General features: G+C 46.3%; 1 protein-coding gene across 1 annotated transcript in view; it reads left to right on the forward strand.

Moving 5' to 3' along the window:
• Positions 1–718: 718 nt before the first annotated feature.
• The window catches only part of ASCC2 (activating signal cointegrator 1 complex subunit 2), a 56,449-nt gene continuing 36,876 nt past the window's right edge, over positions 719–20,291 (forward strand). Inside the window, exons 1-4 of the mRNA XM_049788788.1 lie at positions 719–776; positions 9,566–9,663; positions 18,153–18,311; positions 18,706–18,876. Coding sequence (XP_049644745.1) covers positions 9,583–9,663; positions 18,153–18,311; positions 18,706–18,876 — 411 coding nt within the window. The 5' untranslated portion in view covers positions 719–776; positions 9,566–9,582. The remainder of the gene's footprint in view (positions 777–9,565; positions 9,664–18,152; positions 18,312–18,705; positions 18,877–20,291) is intronic.

Below are 20,291 nucleotides of genomic sequence, written 5' to 3' on the forward strand. Positions count from 1 at the left end.
TTCTAATTCCTTCTCCCTTTCTTAACTTTCTAGCATTTCCTGTAAGTTGCAGTGCATAGGGCTTTCTTTCCTTTTTTTTTTTCTTTCCATCTATGCCATTATTTATGCTTTTGACTTGTTAAAACTATTCTAAGTGGCCTAAGTTGATAAAAAAAATATACAGAGGTGAAGAAGAGGATGGAAGCCGGGAATTTTAAGAATCCTAACATCCACTTAAACACCAAATCCAAAGCCAATGGTAACAGAATTGATACCCAATCTACAACAAGCTAGCCACAGAGTGGACCACTTATACTAGCAGCAGGATATGGGATGCATGCTGGGAACAGGGGTGGAGGGAGGACAACACTGGTGGTGAGAATGACTCTGATTCAATGTCACTATGTACCTTAAATATGACTGTGAAAGATTTGTAATTCACTTTGATCACAATAAAAAATTATTTAAAAAAAAAAAAAAAGAATCCTAGCATCATCTTTGCATTTTCCAAGAGGTGGAGTCACCTCTTGCCCAGGCTCTTCAGCTCTATCTTCAGAGAGGTGGTGGGGAAGGGGCGTGGTCGCAGACAGGGCGGTTCCCGTGGGGGCGGAGTCTTAAGAAAGGGGGCGTGTCCCAGCCCACCTCCCCTCCGAGGCCGTTGTCGCGGGAGCGGAGCCACAGCCAGGCTTCCTGTCTGCGCACGCGCACTCGCTGTTTGACCCCGGAAGTGCTGGCGCTCGGCGAGCTGTCACCGTGGACCGAGGCGGCGGGACCGCGCCGGTAGCGTAGCCGCCGAGGTGAGTGCGCGGCCGGGCCCTGCCAGATGTGGGGCGCGGATATGGGAGGCGCCGCAACCTTTTTTCAGGCGGCTCTGGGTTCCTGCGCCTGGGTGGCAGGACCGATCGCAGCTTACGCCGCGCAGAGGCCGCCTGGCATCTCTGCCCGAAGGCCCGGGCGCCGACTCGGGGAGCCTGAGGGGTTGGAGGCTCCACCCCGAGTGCCCGTGGGCAGGTCGCGGTTTCTGCACCCCCACTTTCAGGGGGTGTTTTATTTTCTTTTTTTTATGGTTCATTCATTCGTTGGCTAGCGCCTCCTACGTGCCAGGCTCAGAAGTAGGCATCGGGGATTTCCACAGAGCAAGACCAAGGGGACTCAGGACCTGTTTGGGGTCCTCAGGCTAGTGGGAGGAGATGGTGGTCCACGAAAAGTAAATGCACCAGATGGTTAAAGACAATTCAGTACCTAGAGGAGTCTTCCATAGGCTTCCTTCCCTCTGAGGCGAATGAGGCTGAATGGAAACCAGAAGGGTGCCTGACACCAGAGAATCTCAGGCCGCTACTGTGGCGGGCGAGTGCCCCCAGGCTTGCCTGGAAAGGATGCAAGGGCCTTTTGCAGGAGAGGCAGGTGGGTCAGCAATGAGTGTCATCTGGCATGTGTGAGGCTCTGGGTTCCACTCCTGAACGGCAAAGTAAGTCAATAAAAACGAGAAATAAAGCCTTGTCCTTAATTTTAAATTTTGCTGTCCAGCTTAGCACTGGAAATGTAGTGTAGGGTCATCATCATCACCACCACCACCACCACCATCATCATCATCATCCTTATCTTTTTGGATTTCTGGCTTTGCTTAGTTCACGTCTTCCCATGAACTTTTACTTTAAGAAAACTCCTTTCTTCCTTGTCATCCTTCTTCCCTCGCCAGTTCTCTTGTTCACTGCCATCATATCTGCCATAGGCTTTGCCTACTCAATACACATAGTAACATTTGTTTTATTTTTGGTTTGGGAGTCACACCCTAGTTCATGGGCTCCTACCTACTCTGTGCTTAGGGAACCATGTGGTGCCAGGGATGGAAAACTGGGTCTCTTGCATGCAAAGTATATGATCATTCCCTTGAACTATCTCCCTGGCTATATCATGACATTTGTGCTTGTTTTTGCTTGTTCATTTGTATTTGGGCCACATCTGGTGATGATCAGGGATTACTGATGTTTCTGCACTCAGGAATCACTTCTGTGATTCAGGGGACCATATGGTACACTGAGGATCGAACCAGAGCCATATGCAAGGCAAGTACCTTATGTGCTTATAGTATCTCTCTGGCCTGTTTTACTTGTTTTTTTTTGTTTTGTTTTGTTTTGTTTTTGGGTCACACCGGGCAGCACTCAAAGGCTACTCCTGGCTCAGAAATCGTTCCTGGCAGGCTCGGGGGATCATAAGGAATGCTGGGATTCAAACCACCTTCCTTCTGCATGCAAGGCAAATGTCCTACCTCCATTCTATCTCCCCAGCCCCTGTTTTACAATTTTTTTTTTTGTTTTTTTTTGTTTTTTGGGTCACACCTGGCAGTGCTCAGGGGTTATTCCTGGCTCCAGGCTCAGAAATTGCTCCTGGCCGCTGGCTTGCCTTGCGCTAGCCAAGGAAGGACCTCGGTTCGATCCCCCGTCCCATATGGTCCACCCAAGCCAGGGGCGATTTCTGAGCATATAGCCAGGAGTAACCCCTGAGCGTCAAACGGGTGTGCCCAAAAAACAAAAAAAAAAAAAAAAAAAAAAAAAAAAAAAGAAATTGCTCCTGGCAGGCACAGGGGACCATATGGGGCGCCGGGATTCGAACCGATGACCTCCTGCATGAAAGGCAAATGCCTTACCTCCATGCTATCTCTCCGGCCCCACAATTTTTTTTTTTGGTGGGGGTCATACCCAGCAGTGCTCAGAGGTTACTCCTGGCTCTATGCTCAGGAAATCGCTCCTGGCAGGCTTGGGGGACCATAAGGGATGCTGGGATTCGAACTAACATCTTTCTGCATACAAGGCAAATGCCCTACCTTTATGCTATCTCTCCAGCCTCTGTTTTACTTGTTTTTATAGTTCTTTCTTTCTATACCTTTTGTTTTGTTTTGTTTTTGTTTGGGGCCACACCTATTGACGCTAGGGGTTACTCCTGCCTATAGGCTCAGAAATCACTCCTGACTTGGGGGAACCATATGGTTCACTGGGGAATTGAACCACGGTCCATCCTAGGATAGTGCTTGCAAGGCAGACACCTTACCTCATAGTGCTTGCAAGGCAGACACCTTACCTCTAGCGCCACTACTCCACTACTCCGGTCCCAGTTTTTTTGTTTGTTTGTTTGTTTTGGGTCACACCCAGCAGTGCTCAGGGGTTGCTCCTGGCTCCATGCTCAGAAATCGCTCCTGGCTAGCTCAGGTGACCATATGGGACGCCGGGATTCAAACCAATGACCTTCTGCATGAAAGGCAAACACCCTCCCTCCATGCTATCTCTCGGGCCCCTGTTTTACTTGTTTTTATAGTTCTTTCTATGCCTTTTGTTTTGTTTTTATTTTTGGACCACACCCATTGACACTCAGGGGTACTCCTGCCTATAGACTCAGAAATTGCTCCTGACTTGGGGGGATCATATGGTTCGCTGGGGAATTGAACCAAGGTTCGTCCTAGGCTAGTGCTTGCAAGGTAGACACCTTACCTCTAGCGCCACCGCTCCGGCCCCTCTATGCCTTTTTTTTTTTAATTTTTAATTATCTTGATTTTGGGGTCACACCCGGCAGTGGTGCTGCTCAGGAGTTACTCCTGGCTCTGCACTCAGAAACCACTCCTGGCAGGCACAGGGGACCATATGGGATGCCAGGATTCGAACCGCCATCTATCCTGGATCAGGCTGCATACAAGGCAAATGCCCTACCACTGTGCTATCTCTCCACTCCCCACCCCTTTTTTTTTTTTTTTTTTTTTGGTTTTTGGGCCACACCTGGCGATGCTCAGGGGTTACTCCTGGCTGTCTGCTCAGAAATAGCTCCTGGCAGGCACAGGGAACCATATGGGACACCGGGATTCGAACCAACCACCTTTGGTCCTGGATCGGCTGCTTGCAAGGCAAATGCCGCTGTGCTATCTCTCCGGGCCCACCCCCCCCTTTTTTAAACTTTGTTAATTGATTGGTTTCTGGGCCACACCTAGCAGCGCTCAGGGGTTACTTCTGAATCTGCACTCAGAAATCACCTCTGAGGACCCATATGGGATGGCTGGAATTGAGCCAGGTCTCTCCCGGGTTGGCCACATGCAAGGCAAATGCCCTACTGTTGTGCTATTTCTCTGGCCGCTGCTTTTTTTATAAAGGTAGGACAGGACCACATCTTTTATTTGTCCTTAGAATTCTTTTTTTTCTTTTCTTTTTCTCTTTCTTTTCTCAGAATTCTTTAGACTTTGGTGCCGGTTTTGTTTCAGGGGTCCTCAAACTTTTTAAACAGGGGGCCAGTTCACTGTCCCTCAGACCATTGGAGGGTCTGACTATAGTAAAAACAAAACTTATGAACAAATTTTTTTTTTCTTTTTGTTTTTGGGCCACACTTGGCGGTGCTCAGGGGTTACTCCTGGCTGTCTGCTCAGAAATAGCTCCTGGCAGGCACGGGGGACCATATGGGACACCGGGATTCGAACCAACCACCTTTGGTCCTGGATCTGCTGCTTGCAAGGCAAACACCGCTGTGCTATCTCTCCGGGCCCATGAACAAATTCTTATGCACACTGCATATATCTTATTTTGCAATGAAGAAACAAAACAAATACAAATACAATATGTGGCCCGCGGGCCATAGTTTGAGGACCACTAAAATGTAGATCTTCAAAATGTCTTAAATGATGGAACCAAAGTGAGAGTATACAGCAGGTAGAGTGCTTGCTTTGCAAGTTGCTGACCGAGGTTTAAATCCTAATACCCATATGGTCCCCCAAGCCTAGCAGGAGTGAGCACTGAGCCAGGAGTAAGCCCTGAGCACCAGTCTCCTCCTCCCCCAATGTTTTAAATGACACTAGTGATGGGTGTGGTATTGGAATTATATACAAGAAAAACCATTATTAACAGTATTGTAAATCACAAACTCTCAATCATTTAAAAAATGTTTTAAATGGAGGAATGAGAAGATTAGCAGTCTCTGCTTTCCAGTGATTCATAGGAGGTTGTTTCTACTTTCAGATTAGTCCTTCTCTAATTATATCTCTCCCTTACTTAAATGACTCCTCACTGCCTTCTAATGAAAGACCAAAGGCCAAAATCTTTAACATAGCATTCAAGGCTAAATATATATATTTGGGCAGGACAATACCCAGTCGTTTTCAGGGTTTATTTCTGCCGTTGAGCTCAGGGATTACTCCTGGTGGTGCCGAGGGGTCCATGTTTGATGGGGGAATTGAACCCAGAATTAGGCCACATGCAAGACAAGTGCCTTATTATCTCTTTGCTCAGGGTTTTTTTTTTGTTTTTTGTTTTTTGTTTTTTTTGAGGGGGAGGCAAATTCCACAATGCTCGGGAATTACTCCAGGCTCTGCACTAGGAATTATTCCTGGCAGTGTTTGGGGACCATGAGATGCCAGAGAACTGAATCCAGGCTGCATTTGGGCTGCCCTCAAAGCAAGCACCCTGCCCACTATAGTATCTTACCAGCTTTGAGTTTAGGGCTCACTCCTGGTGGTGCTTGAGGGACTATATGTTGTGCAGGGGATTGAACTGGAGTTTACTGCATGCAAGGCAACTATCTTAATTCCTGTACTAACCCTAGTCCTCATAGATATTGTTTCGAAGGGTACCAGGGATCAAACTCAAGATCAGACATGTGCTGTACCATAGGCCACATCCCTAGCTTCAAGACTCTTTAATCTGTCTCCAACTTTCCTCTCCAACCTATTCTTTCTGCACTCTGGCATCTCTCTGAACCTTGTGATTTTTTGCGGGGAGGAGGATTGAGAGACTAATATTTGGATCACATTCAACAGTGCTAAGGAGCTACTCCTGACTGTGCCCAGGGGTCACCCTTGATCATACTCAGGGACTCTGCATGGCAGCAGGGATCTAACTGCATTGGTCACATGCCATTCACACATATTAACTTTTGTATTATCTCTCTAGCCCCAACTTTATGTTCTTAATGATACCAAATATCTTCCTCTTCCTCAAAACCACAGGCTCTCTCTTTGCTTAAAATGCCCTTTATATCCTCTAACACTGAGGTTATTATAGGTCATCCTCACAGTGACATTTTCTCTCCACTCTGCTCCAGTTTTGGAAACTTCTTGGTACAGTTCTAACTAAACCAAATGATACTCAGTTTACATGCCAAGCTTATATTCAGCCAGTGTTTGTTGAGTAAGTAATGAAGCCCATGGTGTTCTGCCTATGATTGGGACTTGAATATTAACAACAGGTAAACTTTATTGAATTCTTATGACGTGCCAAGAAATGGATGAGCATTGAGTCTATTTCTTACAGCAGCCCTGATGAATTATGTACTGTTATCATTCTGATTATGCAGATAAAAAAATCAAGATTTAGGCCAAGGTCCTTTCTCATATTCTCAATATGGGAAAGGAAAGATTAAGTCAGGATTTGAACCCAGGCTGTGAATTGTCGAGTCTTCAACCACACGTTAGCATGGGTCTAAATTCCCTTGCAGGTACTGGCTTGCCAGAGTAGATTTCTTCTGAAAAACAGATTCTGTCTCTACCTGTCAAGGCCTATTGTCTGGGGCCTAGGATTTAAAGGGTGGAGAATCACCTCCTCATTCTTTTATCTTTTCGGATTTTGGCATGTACCCATTAGTGCTGAGAGGTCACTCCTGGCAGTACTTGGGGATGCTGTGGTGCTGGAGATTGAACATAGGACACCAATATGCAGTCCCTGCCCTCCAACCCATTGCATTATCTCTTTGCCATTTCTTTCTTCTGACTTTCCCAGACTAGATCCCTCTATCCCACTCTTTTACTGCCTTTGGAAGGTGAGCATGGAAAGAACTAGGCCTATGAGTCATTCCAACTTGGGCTCCATTCAGACCTCTGATGTTTCCAGCCACCAGCATTGCTGAGGGGGAGGGGGGGTTGGAGTGAAGTATTTTTAGCATGTTTAGCCCAAGAGCCTTGGGTGCCAGACAGAAGAGCTGGGCTTCAGTTTCCAGTTGGCTACTAATGTATTTGCCTTAAACAAATCAGGGCCCTCTGGACATCTGAGCATGATATTCTTGTCATCCTTAACTGGATTGTTTGGTAAGCCTTTTAAGATATCATTTGATTAGAATTAACATATACGCAGTGGAGAATATTATCTACCTTTGGAAAAATTGAAAGATTCAAAACTCACCCTCAGTTCCTTCATTACTTTACTTTGTGATATTTTCCAGGACACCTTGTGTGGGGGGGCCCTTGCATCTGGTCCACTGAGATTCTAGAGTAGTAACAAGACTGGTCAGACCAGTTCTTTCTCACTTCATCTCCCTCTAGGATGGAACCTCACAATCTTTCAAACTCACCCTGAGCCAAGGTGCCTTTCTTACCAACCTGCTTCCTACTTCCTCCCCATTTTCCCTGCTATTTTCTCCACCTGGGCTTCTTTCCTGGCCAGCCTCTACTCTCAGGACTCAAATCTGGCTCTCCAAATCTTTCTGGCTTGCTTCTAAGAAATGCTTTCCTGACACATCCTCCTCAGTTTCCACTACATTAGACTTAGAATTGTCAAATGGTTAAGAACCAGTCTGCTTCAGCAACTGCTAACAGAACCTGGTACAGGATCCTTATCTTTTCTGAGCCTGTTTTCTCATATAAAGAAGATGATAAAACCAACCTTAGCACTATTATGAGCATTAACACGTATAAGATGAATTAAGAGAGGGGCTGCAGAGGTAGTACAGAGGGTAGGGCACTTGTCTTGCATACACAGCAGACCCAGATTGGATCTCTGGCACTTTCTATATGCCCCTGCCCAAGCCCACCAGCCCACAGAAGTGATTTTTGAATGCAGAGCTAGTACCTTGAGTACTACCAAGTGTGGCCCCAAAGCAAAAATAAAAAAAAAAATAATACAATAGTTAATAGGGTAGGGTAGAACTGGGGAGCTATGGGGTTTGGGTTGCATGTGCTGACCTGGTTTCCATTCCTGCCACTACATGACATCTGAGCATATAATTCAGTATAAAGCATTTCTGGGAATCCCTGATAATCTACTGGGTGGCCCTGGTGGCTCAAAGCATCCTAGGGCTTAATCAGCACCACATCCTCAGGCCTTAGAACTAAACTGCTGGCCTGTTTGGCTAACTACCCCGGGAATGGCCCCCTGAACACCACTAGGGAGCCTCCCACCCCAACCAAGAAAAGAACAAATGTAAAGTGAACAAGCTGAGAAAAGCACCTTCCAGAACATCAGCACATGATCAGCATGGTGCTGTTACTGCTATTGGGATTGCTATTACTATTTCTCCCAGGGCAGAGGTCCTGCCTTATCATCTAGTCTTCTTATCACTTCTTTTCCCTGTTATCTGGATGCCCACATTTCCATATGCAACTCATTGCTGACCATGCCCCTTGTGCTGACCAAACCACAGATAACTGAGGGTTACTGTGAGGGGTCAGGAAGGGGGAGTTTCCTCATTTGTTTTTTGGTTTTTTTGTTGTTTTTTTTTTGGTTTTTCGGGCCACACCCATCTGATGCTCAGGGGTTACTCCTGGCTAAGGGCTCAGAAATTGCCCCTGGCTTGGGGGGACCATATGGGACGCCAGGGGATCGAACCGCGGTCGAGATCTTTCCCTTGGCTAGCGCTTGCAAGGCAGATACCTTACCTCAAGTGCCACCTCGCCGGCCCCGAGTTTCCTCATTTGGGCCTTTGTATGTCTTCTTGATGTCATGGATAGCAAGCTAGATTTGTTTTGTTTTGTTTGGGGGTGACATTTTCTGGCAGGTTCAGGGGATCATATGTGATGCCAGGGATTGAACCTGAGTCACTGCATGCAAGGCAAATGCCTTATCCACTGTGTTGTCACTCTGGCCTCCTCCTCCCCCCTGCATGCTCTTTTAAGGGACCTGATTTACAGGTTTCACACATTGGCTCGCTCAGTAGCTCAGACTTAAGTGGTATTGTGAAGTGTATCAGAGGACAATACAGGAGACCAAGGGTATGGACATTGGTTTGGGCCTCTGTAAAAAAAGGAACTTTCAATTGGCAGTTCTCAGCAAATTCTAGCTTCCTCCCTGGCCCATTTGTTCATCCAGATCTTTCCCTGAAGTCTAGGTGATGCAAAATGAGGCTACGAAATATTAATAGCATCTGAAGTAAGGAACCACCTATGGCTTCACACTTCAATCTGGTTAAAGTTAGAAGGAGTGTCTTCATGTGCAGACAGGCTCATCCTTCATCTGATAAAGAAGCCTGTATACGTTACAGGAGAGTTAGCAAGAGGAGAAGCAAAATCCGGGTGCTGTGTGTTCAGCTCAGTTGTCAAAGTGGACCAAGTGCTGGCGCCATATAGATAACTGAGGTGCTTTTAGCCAGTATTTCACAAAGCAGATGAGGATTCTTCTAGAGGCTCCTGCGGAATATGTCTCTCTTCAGTGGAAAACTTTTTCTGGTGAAAGTTACTTCTGCTTGAATTAATCAATGCATGAGCCTTCTAGGCTCACACTGGAGTCCCCAGAGGCCAGAAGTCAAAGTTTCTCTCCTGGCCTAGGAGCTACACTCCCCCAACCCCCCTGCACCCTCTCCTCAGGAGCCTCTATGTCTGCTCTCTTCTTCCCATCCATATTCCTTTCAGGAGGGTCACGCAGCACAATGCCAGCTCTGCCCCTGGATCAACTCCAGATCACCCGAAAGGACCTGAAGACAGGAAAGCTGAGGACTTCACCAGCACTGGTGAGCCGGTGCCTTGAGGCCGTTCAACCTGATACTTACAGTCTTGGTAGTTCTTGAAATTTCAGAAGCCAAAGTAAATTCCTTCTTTATCTGTTTTAAGCGTGACCCTGAGGGCCACTTGTTGGGGTGTGGAAGTTTCTTTCTAGGTCTGGTGCAGCGGCTTGACTCTGAGGAGTTGTTTCCATGTCACTGCCCCACACCTTCCCTCCCACCCGAACCGGGCGTCTCATTTGGAATCACAGTCTGATGGCGGTTCTGACTCAGCCTGAGCTGGCCTCGAAATGGGATCCAAGCTGAAGCAGGGTTTGGGGATTTGACCCTGTGGAAGTTGGTTCAGGTTTCAAGCAGGCCTTTTTCAGCACTATCTAAGGTGCGATCCACACTGCTAAGGGAACACTGATTTCAGAGGTCAGCCCATCTTTTATCTCAGCTGGCAAGAAGGGCCACATCCAGACTCAGCAGGGCTGGGGAGGTTGATAAATAAGGAGCTGGAGAACACTCTGGGTGTCAGCTGCAGGGAGAGATCAGAGCCACCAAGAGGTGTCAGGCTGCTGATGAAGGCGAGAGGATTGGAGTCCCTGGAACCCACTTGCTGTTTTCCCAAGAGTATGAGCTTTCTTGAATAAGGTGGTAGGAAGTGTTTTCTGGGGGCTTGAGTATAGTCGTGGGAAACGAGAGCTTGGTGTTTAATTTCCTGCTTTCTGATGGCTTCCTATTACTTCCTTCCTAATAATAGTGCCTAACATTTTATAGAGCGCTTGTCTGGGCCAACTTTTTCAAATCACTGCATCCAGATTATTACATGTAAACCTTAGCACAGCCCTGAGTGGGGTTTTTGGTTGTTCCCATTTTACAAATGAGGGAATGTGAAAATTCAAGGGGACAGAATTAAGAAGTGTGCTGGGTACTAGGATGGGAACCTGCTCAAGGTTGATCCTAGAATGTGTACCCCAAACCTAAGCTTTAGGTTTGCTCTAAAACCTCTTTAGTTTTTGTAGCCTTTTTATGTATGAAGGATAATTACAGATTACCAATAATTAAATATACACTAGTCATCCAGTGGTAGCCATTTACCATGGTAGAATTGAGCACTTGAAATGTGAGTGATACAGTTGAAAAATTGGATTATTTTTAGGTGAAATTGAATTAAATAACTAGGCTGGAGAGATATTATTACAGGTGTTAAGATGCTGACCCCAGTTAAGGATGACCCCAGTTCTTTGTTTTTAGGCCACAGCTGGAGATACTTAGGGGTACTCCTGGTTCTGTACTCAGGAATTACTCCTGATGGCACTTGGGGACTGTATAGGACTGTATAGGAAGTCATTGTTGCTTTTCAGGTTATTTGGTTTGATTTTAGGGTGGTGCTCAGGAGACCATATCGATGTTGGTAATCAAACCTGGGTCAGCCATGGGCAAAGCAAATTTCCTACCCTATGTGCTATCACACTGACCCCTGAACCCAGTTCTATCCTTGGTACTGCTTTATAATTCCATAAGCACCACTAGGAGTGGTCCTTGAACACCACTGGGAAAAACAAAGAAAAAGGAGCCAGAGACATAGTACAGAGAATCAGGTGCTTGCCTTGCACATAGTCAACCTATGTTCAATCCCTAGCATCCCATAAGGTGCCCTGAGTCTACCAGGAATTATTTCTGAGCATCTATTGCCAGGAGTAATCCCTGAGCATTGCCAGGTATGTCCCAAAAACAAAAAAGCCAGTGAGCTAGTACAGCAGGTAAGGCATGCAACTGACCTGGATTTAATCCCCATCATCACAAATGGTCCTCCAGACACCTCCAGAAATGATTCCTGAGCAAGGAGATAGGCACTGCCAGGTGTGGCACCGTAAACAAAAATAGTTTTTTTAACTAATCCTGGTGCCTTGGTGCACTTGAATTAGCCAGCACAGAAGAGCAGTTCTGTTGTCAAAAGTTCTGTTGGCTAATGGCATAGTTGATGAGAGTGATTTTTCTACCACATTTTTTCCTCAGGTACTGAGCACTTGGGTTTCTTGTCTGTGGGCTCAGTAAGTGTGGAGAGTTCCAGTCCCTTTCCCTTTCTCTGATTTCCTAGGGCCAGTATATTAACAGGCTCTCAGGAAACATCCAGTAGAAGAATCAAACAACTCCAGTTTTGTGCAGAACCCAAGCCACAAAAAAGAAAGACAATGTTCCTGCCCTTGAGGGGCCCATGGTCTAACTAGTCAGTAACTTTTCTATACAGCGATCAGGATCATGATAGAAGGTGGTCGCATGAGAATAGAGCCCAGGACCACTGATGTGCAGTGCTGCGGTAGGTGGGAGAGCCAGGGAGCTTCCTGGAGGAGAGGAACCCTAACCTGTAGGCTAAAGGAAGAGTACTAGCTCCACAAAGCACTGGAGAGAGTGGAGCCTGCAGGAGGAATGATAGGACACCTGGTGTTGCTCTGGCTTTGTTCTTTGGGTCACACCCAGAAATGCATAGGGCCTAGTACTAGTTAGGAGTGGGGATGAGGATATGTGGATATAGGGCCAAAATTGCCTCTGCAAAACTTAGTTAACCATGTGGTTCCAGCGACCAAACTTGGGCCACTTGCATGCAAACCTAGTCCTTAGAGCTAGTTCCCAAGCTGCACTTTGGAGTTTTGAGAATATCTGACTCTATGACCTCCTACCAGTTACTCAGATTTGAAGCAATATCAGAGTTTAGGAGCTTAGGCTGTATGTTAAATCTTATACTTTGAGGGCCGAAGAGATAGTACAGTGGTTTAGGGATTTGCCTTGCACCTGGCTGACTCTGGTTCAGATCCTTGAGCATCACCACATATGGCCTCCAAAATAAGTAGCCCCATTTTTGTGATAGTTTGGGTAAGTTACTTAACATCTAAGACTTAGGGGTTCCAAAGATTAATAATAGACGCAGCTTTGTGGAGTGGTTGTGAGCATGAGAGTCACAACCATAGGACAGAGACAGAAACATTAAATGGGGAGTGGCGTGAGAAGAGGGGTGAGCTAATGAAGCAGCTGCCTGACCAAGGAGTGGGGTTTTTTTGGTTTGAATTTGAGGGCCACACCCAATGGTACTCAGGGGCTGTGCTCAGGAAGGCCATGTGATACCAAAGTAGGCTTCCTGATTATAGAACGTACATTGGGCCTGTTGCACTCTTCCGCCTAGAGGACTGGTTTTGGTGCTGGAGTGTTACTTTTAACCATTAGAAGCTTCTGAAAATATTTTGAGAGGTCTACCTGCCCTACTTTAGTCTTTGTCCTCCCAGATTGGGACCCATGGGACAGCCACCGAGCCCCGCCCCCCCTTTGCATGGTCTTGGGTGGAGCTGATCTGTATTAATGTTTGCTATTGAAGAGCCAAAAGAAATATGGTCTTGGGCCAGAATGAGTGAATGAGCCATTGAGGAAGATTAGACTTCTTTTAAATGGAGCATTTGGAGAACTATGCAAAATAAATTTATACTTTATTTTTCCCCCTCCCTGGTTTTATACTTTTTGATTAGATTAGATTTAGGTAGTGCTGGGGATGGAAGCAAAAATGGCTTCTTATTAAGATAAATAGAACAGACAATCAGTAGGGAGAGAATATTCAAAACTTCACATAATGTTCATGGTTTAAGCCAGGTTTGAAGAGTGGATATCACCTGAATCTGCTGCTGCCCAGAAATCTTCCATGATCCCCAGGCCTTAGAGAATAAAGTCCTCACCCTGGAATTTGGCATTTAAGGTTCTTCAAAGACCATGGCAGTATCTAGCAGTTTACCCACTTATCTTCATTCTTTCCTTGGTCCACAGCAAATATGGTTCCCCAAGCTAGGAGCTATTTTTGAGCACATAGCCAGGAGTAACCCCTGAGGGTCACTGGGTGTGGCCCAAAAATAAATAAATAAATAAATAAATAAATAAATAAATAAATAAATAAATAAAAGAATGGCCTTCCATTCTTTTTTTTTTCCCTATCCACTATGCTATCACTTCAGCCCCATTGATTTATTTTAAAAAAATTTTTATTTAAATACCAAGGTTACAAGGTTGTTCATAATAGTTTATTTTTGTTTTCCCACACAGATAAAATTGTTCATGATTGAATTATAGTCATACAATGTACAAGAACCTTCACCTGCCCTCACAGTGCACATTGTCTGCCACCAATGTTGGCCCTTCATTCTATTTTTGTTTGTTTTTCGGGTCACACCCGGTGGTGCTCAGGGGTTACTCTCCTGACTCTGCACTCAGAAATTGCTCCTGGCAGGCTTGGGAACCATTTGGGATGCTGGGAATCGAACCCAGGTCGCCCCGGGTCAGCTGCGTGCAAGGCAAACACCTTACCGTTGTGCTATCTCTCTGGCCCCATCCATTCTTATATGAATCTTTGGGGGAATCTCTGAGGATGCTAAACCTCTTTTGATTAAAGTATATAGTCTAAAGTGGAGCAATAGTATAGCAGGTAGGGCGCTTTCCTGTTCGATCCCTGGCATCCCCCCAGCACTGCCAAGAGTGATTCCTGCATGCAGAGCCAGAAGTAGGCCCTGAGAACTGCTAGGTAAGGCCCCCAAAAAACAAACAAATAAACAAACCAAACAAAGAAGTCCAATCTGTTTAGTTTTGGAATGTGCCCATAAAACCATCCCCATTAGCAAGATAATAAGCATTCCCTCTTCCCAGCACAGTTTTCGTGGGTTTTTCTCTAATCCAGCCCGTCCCCTCCTCTTCCAGAGCAACCACTATTCTGAGCACTTGTGAGGGAGATAGTTCAACAAGCCACTGCATTCGGGGGAAGCAAAGTGAGGGTACTGGGAAGGGGAGCACTGGTCCATCCAGTCAAGGACCAGAGTCAGGAGATTTCTTAGCATGGATGGGGTCAAAGCTCGGTTTAGGAAAAAAAAAAAAAAAAAAAAAAAGCTGCATTCAGAGGAACAAGCAGTGAGACCAGGTGGGTCTGAGAAGCCACTGCAGAGCTTGTAGTGCCTTCACTCCTGTTCTGTTGCTTCCTCCTTAACCCTGTGACCTTGGCAGTTAAGGAGCCAGGTCCCATCTTTGTTTTCTCCTCTGTAAAATAGGGAGAACACTAGCTCCTTTGGTCTCCCCAGCTGTGCTAGGAGCACCACAACTACCCCTGGTGGTGCTTAGTAGGCCCCTGTGGTGCCCAGGCTGTGTCTCTTTCAATGCTGTCTCCCTTCTTTATAGTCACAGTTAAAAAAGAAAAAGACATGGGGCATGCCTCCTGGCAGCTGTGCCCTGCAGGTGCCCAATACACAGCAGCTTTTATTATCCTCATCTCAGCAGTGCCTCCCTCCAAAGCCATTTTCCACAGTCCAGGGCAATCTGTGCCCCTTCTTTGGTGTTTGAATTTTTTCCACAGTCCAGGGCAATCTGTGCCCCTTCTTTGGTGTTTGAATTTTTTCCCCCTCTAAGGTCTCTAAAACTAATTGGTTTTGCTGCCTGAAAAGCTTTCCCATCTCTCCTCCCAAGTCCAGCTCAGAGACTGTCTGTTCCAGGGGTTCCCCTTCTCCAGGTTGATTTAATTCCCTCCTGCACCATCCCCATCCTGTACCACCCCCTTTTCCCCAGGCTGGCATTGTTGCTCCTCTGTGCTCCCTTTGTGGCCGAGAGGTGCTCTGAGCATTCCAATGCTTTTCTTCACATGCCTCATTGTTTCTGGCCCAGTCAGATTGCTGGGACAGAGACTTCCAGCAGGGTGTCTGTCTGTCTGTATTTGTGTGTCTGTCTGGGTGCGTGCTTGTTGAGACAGAGTGAGGGGAAATGTGACCTAGGAGAAGAGATGTCAACAGATGCTGGGGAGGCAGGAAGAATATTTAAAAACCCTACAGAGAATTTAGGCATTAGTTTCAGTCACCAGGATTCTTTTTTCTAGAGATTTGTATTTGATACCCTGTGATAGAAATTTGGATTTAAACAAAAGTGGTTGGTCTTAAAGACCACCTGGTAAGTGGGCCCTGAGGACTCCATGGTTTGGAAGTTTGCAGGAGGCAGTAGGGAACCCCGGTTGCTTCTCAGGGAGACTGACCTATCAGTCATGGATTCCCTCTGCCCCCACCACCACCCCACTCATGACAGTCAGGCGTGGAAGTGGGGGGTGCTGCTGTTGATAACCACTGGGACATGGGCATCACCTTCTGTCATGGCCACTTCCCTTGGAGAAAGACGCCCTTAGGTCATCAGAGGAGAAAACTGATCTCCTCGGCTCCCCATGATGGCGAACACAATGAGGCTTGTTCCCGGCAAGGTAAGGCTTGGAAATGACTCTAAACCGATTCTAAACTGCCTCCTGCAATGATTTGATTGGCATCTGTCCTTTTTTTAAAAAAAAATAATAACAAAACTTTTTTTCTGATTATAAAAAGGATATCACAAAAAGAAGCATAGATGCCTTCCTCTGGATACTTGTTCAGGGGAATGCCTGGGACTGGTCTGTGAGGACCAGTGGAATTCATGGGATGATGAGCAGATGATGATCTCTGGGGCTGTGCCCTGGTGACCCCTCTTCTTCTCTGGAGTATTGCCATTTTCTGAAAGAAAAAGTACTGTGGTTGCAATTGGAAAAAAGATTTTAAATGGCTTAAAAAGTGATACATGTTTATTTTGCCTCCCTTAGTTTGGGGGCCATATGGGCAGAACTGAGGGCTTTTTCCTAGCTCTGCACTCAGGAGTGACCCCTGATAGCAGTCTTTTGCCATATTGGGGATTCAAACCAGAGCCAGTAACCCCGCTACTATCCAGCCTTTGTTATGGTTTTTATTTTATTTATTGAGGGGGGGCAGGGATCATTCCTGGCATGCTTAGGGACCATATGGCATGACAGGGATCAAACCTGGGTCTACTGCTTCAAGGCAAGCACCCTACCTGCTGTATTACCTCTCCAGCCGTATGTTTACTTTTTTGTTGTTGTTATTTTTATTTTATTTTATTTTTTGGTTTTTGGGTTACACCCTGTGGTGCTCAAGTGTTACTCCTGGCTGTCTGCTCAGAAATAGCTCCTGGCAGGCACGGGGGACCATATGGGACGCCGGGATTCGAACCAACCACCTTAGGTCCTGGATCGACTGCTTGCAAGGCAAATGCCGCTGTGCTATCTCTCTGGGCCCTGTTTTTTTTTTTTTTGTTTTTTTTTAAGTTTAGCTTTTTTTTTTTTTTAATTTTACCATTTTTGTAAATTATGCATGATGGTTTACAAAGATGCCAATAGGGCATAACCCAACACGAATGTCAGCACTTGTGGCATCTCCCTCTTACCCCCCACAATGGCCCCAGGTTCTCTTCCACCCTCCCATGCCCATCTACACAAGGTCTATTTTTTTTTATAATTATCTTTATTTAAACACCATGATTACAAACATGATTATAGTTGTATGATTACAGTCATGTATAGAACACCCCCCTTCGCCAGTGCAACATTCCCACCACCAATTTCCCAGAATCCCCAATTGGTGGTGGAATATTTTTTTTAAGTTATATTGATTAATTGATTGATTGATTGATTGACTGGTTTTGGGGCTACACCCACAGGCACTCAGGGGTCATTCCTGGTTCTGCACTCTGAAATCACTCCTGACAGGCTGGGGGACCATGAGATGCCAGGAGTTGAACCAGGTCCCTCCCAGGTCAGCTGCATGCAAGGAAAAGCCCCACCGCTGTGTTATCTCTCCTGCTCCTGTTGTTATTTTTAAATATATTCAAAGTTATAATTCTCTACTCCAAACCAGAGAAAACCATTATTAACTCCTATCATAGCCCCTTTTATGTTTTTATGTTTTATGTTCTGCTCCCTTTTATGTTTTGTTTTGGTGCCACACCCAGTTGTGCTCAGGACTTGCTCCTGGCTCTGGGCTCAGGAATCACTCCTGTTGGTGCTCAGGGGATCATATACAGTGCTAGGGATTGAACTGTATGCAAGGCAAGCTCCTTAATCCCTGTATTATCTCTCTGACCCCATTCCTATTTTTTTGGGGGGGTGTCACACCTGGCAGCGCTCAGGGGTTACTCCTGGCTCTGCGCTCAGAAATTGCTCCAGGCAGGCACAAGGGACCATATGGGATGCCGGGATTCGAACCACCGTCCATCCTGGATTGGCTGCGTGCAAGGCAAACGCCCTACCACTGTGCTATCTCTCTGGACCTCCATTCCTATTTTTTTTTAAACCTCTACCCATGTGTGAATGTGTTAAAGATTTATACTTAAAAAAACATGCACACACAACCTGGTTCTGTTAAATAGAGAAGTGTGAATCCTTCTTTCGTTTCTCTTAACCTTTCCCCGTGTCGCTAAATATGTTCCCCAAAACAAGGTTTTAATGCCCGCCTAGTGTACTCTGGATGCAACCAAGCCCCCTTTGTTAGATACACTTGGTTCTTTATGCTTTAAAGCTCCTTGGAGGGTCACCAGTTGGAACAGCCAAGTGTTGTCATTGCTGTGGGTTGGCAAATGGGCCCTCGCTGACTAACCTCTGCCACGTTAACACGTGGTTTTTGGATCCGTAGCACCCCGAGCAGAAGGCAGACCGGTATTTTGTGTTATACAAACCGCCCCCTAAAGACAACATTCCCGCCCTAGTGGAGGAGTACCTGGAACGCGCCACCTTCGTAGCCAATGACCTCGACTGGCTCCTGGCCTTGCCTCACGATAAATTCTGGTGCCAGGTAACATTCTATCAAAATTAACACTAAGACGAAGCACATGACATGCCATTGGTTGGTTGCTGTTGTTGTTTTTTTTCCCATAGGAGGTGCTTTTTTCTCTACTTCTTACTCTGGATCCTTAACAGCAAATTGTGGTTTGAATTGCTCTGTCTTTCTTACATCACAATCTTAATGATGTTTACGCAATGCCTTCCAACGTGTCGTTTTTAAAACCCATGTTTTTCGCCCTTGGCCCATTCATACCTTCATAGTCTTTCGGGGTTAGAGCGTTTGCTGTAGGCTAGGGCTGATGAACCATGAGGCCCCCCCCACCCCACCCCAGTCCCTAGCAAGTCCCCTCACAAGCCCTGGGCCTTGTTGATTAACACTCTGTCTCCTCTTTCACCTGGTTCAGGTTATCTTTGACGAGACGCTGCAGAAGTGCCTGGACTCTTACCTACACTATGTTCCCCGAAAGTTCGATGAATGGGTGGCCCCAGCTCCTGAGGTTGTGGACATGCAAAAGCGCCTCCATCGGAGTGTTTTTCTCACCTTCCTCCGCATGTCCACGCACAAAGAATCCAAAGTAAGCCCTGGGTCCTGTGTCAGGTCACCACCCGATACCCTGTCCCTCTTGCTGGACTCCCAGGCCCCTGGGAAGGAAGGTTCTGGAAGTATAATGTTTCCTCTTTGTCTCCCCTCTGCCTTTATTCCCACCACTGGGGCAGAAATCTGTGCCACCTCCCTTATCCTCCAATTCACCAGTCCCGTCTGTGTTACACCCGGAGGTTTTCATCAATGGGAGCCGAGGGCTCTTTGCCAAGTGACGCGTGACCGGGTCTTTTCTTGTGCGTCAGAGGGTGAAAACATTGATTCTTATTTGAAAAAAATAATTGTAGGTGCCTTTCAAAATCTTGACTGGTTTCCCCACCCCCACTTGAAAAACAAGGCTATCTCTAAACAATGCAAACATTACAGAAAAAAAAATTTTTTTTTTTTTTTTGGTTTTTGGGTCACACCCGGCAGCACTCGGGTTACTCCTGGCTTTAGGCTCAGAAGTCACTCCTGGCAGGCTCGGGGGACCATATGGGATGCCGGAATTCGAACCACCATCCTTCTGCATGGAAGGCCTTACCTCCATGCTATCTTTCCGGCCCCACAGAAATATTTTTGTTGTTGTTTTTGTGGTTTAGGTCATACCTAGTGGTGCTCAAAGCTTACTCCTAGTGGAGTATGGAGGCCCATATGGGATTCTGGAGATTGAACCTGCATCAGCAAGGCAAATGCCCTACCCATTGTACCAACCCCTACAGAAATGTTTTTTGTTTTTTGTATTTTACAGTAATGTTTTGCTTTGGGGCCTCGCCTGCTGTGCTCTTGATTCTGTGCTTTGGTTTGTCTCCTGGTGGTTTGGGAAACCATGTGCAGTGCTGGGTATCAAACCTGAGTCAGCACATATAAGGCAAGCGTAGTACCCAATATCCTCTCTCTGGCCCCTAGAGAAATATTTAAGATAACTACAAAGTTTGTTCTTCCCCTATCCAAATAACTACTGTTATGATGCCTGTTTTTCAGGGAAATTTGTTTTTCTTTAAAAATGTGTATGTGGGGGGCCCGGAGATATAGCACAGTGGTGTTTGCCTTGCAAGCAGCAGATCCAGGACCTAAGGTGGTTGGTTCGAATCCCGGTGTCCCATATGGTCCCCCGTGCCTGCCAGGAGCTATTTCTGAGCAGACAGCCAGGAGTAACCCCTGAGCAACGCTGGGTGTGGCCCAAAAACCAAAAAAAAAAAAAAAAAAAAAAAAGTGTATGTGGGAACTGGAGAGGTGGTACACTGAGGCTGTGCCTTAGATGTCACTGTCCCAGGTTCAGTCCCAGAACCTCATACGTTCTCTTGAGGTGAGCCTCATCTGAGCCCCACCAAAAATGATCCCTGAGTGCAAAGCCAGAAAGAAGCCCCAAGTACAGCCAAGTATGGCCCCCAAATCAAAATGTGTGTA

The sequence above is a fragment of the Suncus etruscus genome, chromosome 15 (assembly GCF_024139225.1).
Source record: "Suncus etruscus isolate mSunEtr1 chromosome 15, mSunEtr1.pri.cur, whole genome shotgun sequence".
NCBI classification, from domain to species: Eukaryota; Metazoa; Chordata; class Mammalia; order Eulipotyphla; family Soricidae; genus Suncus; species Suncus etruscus.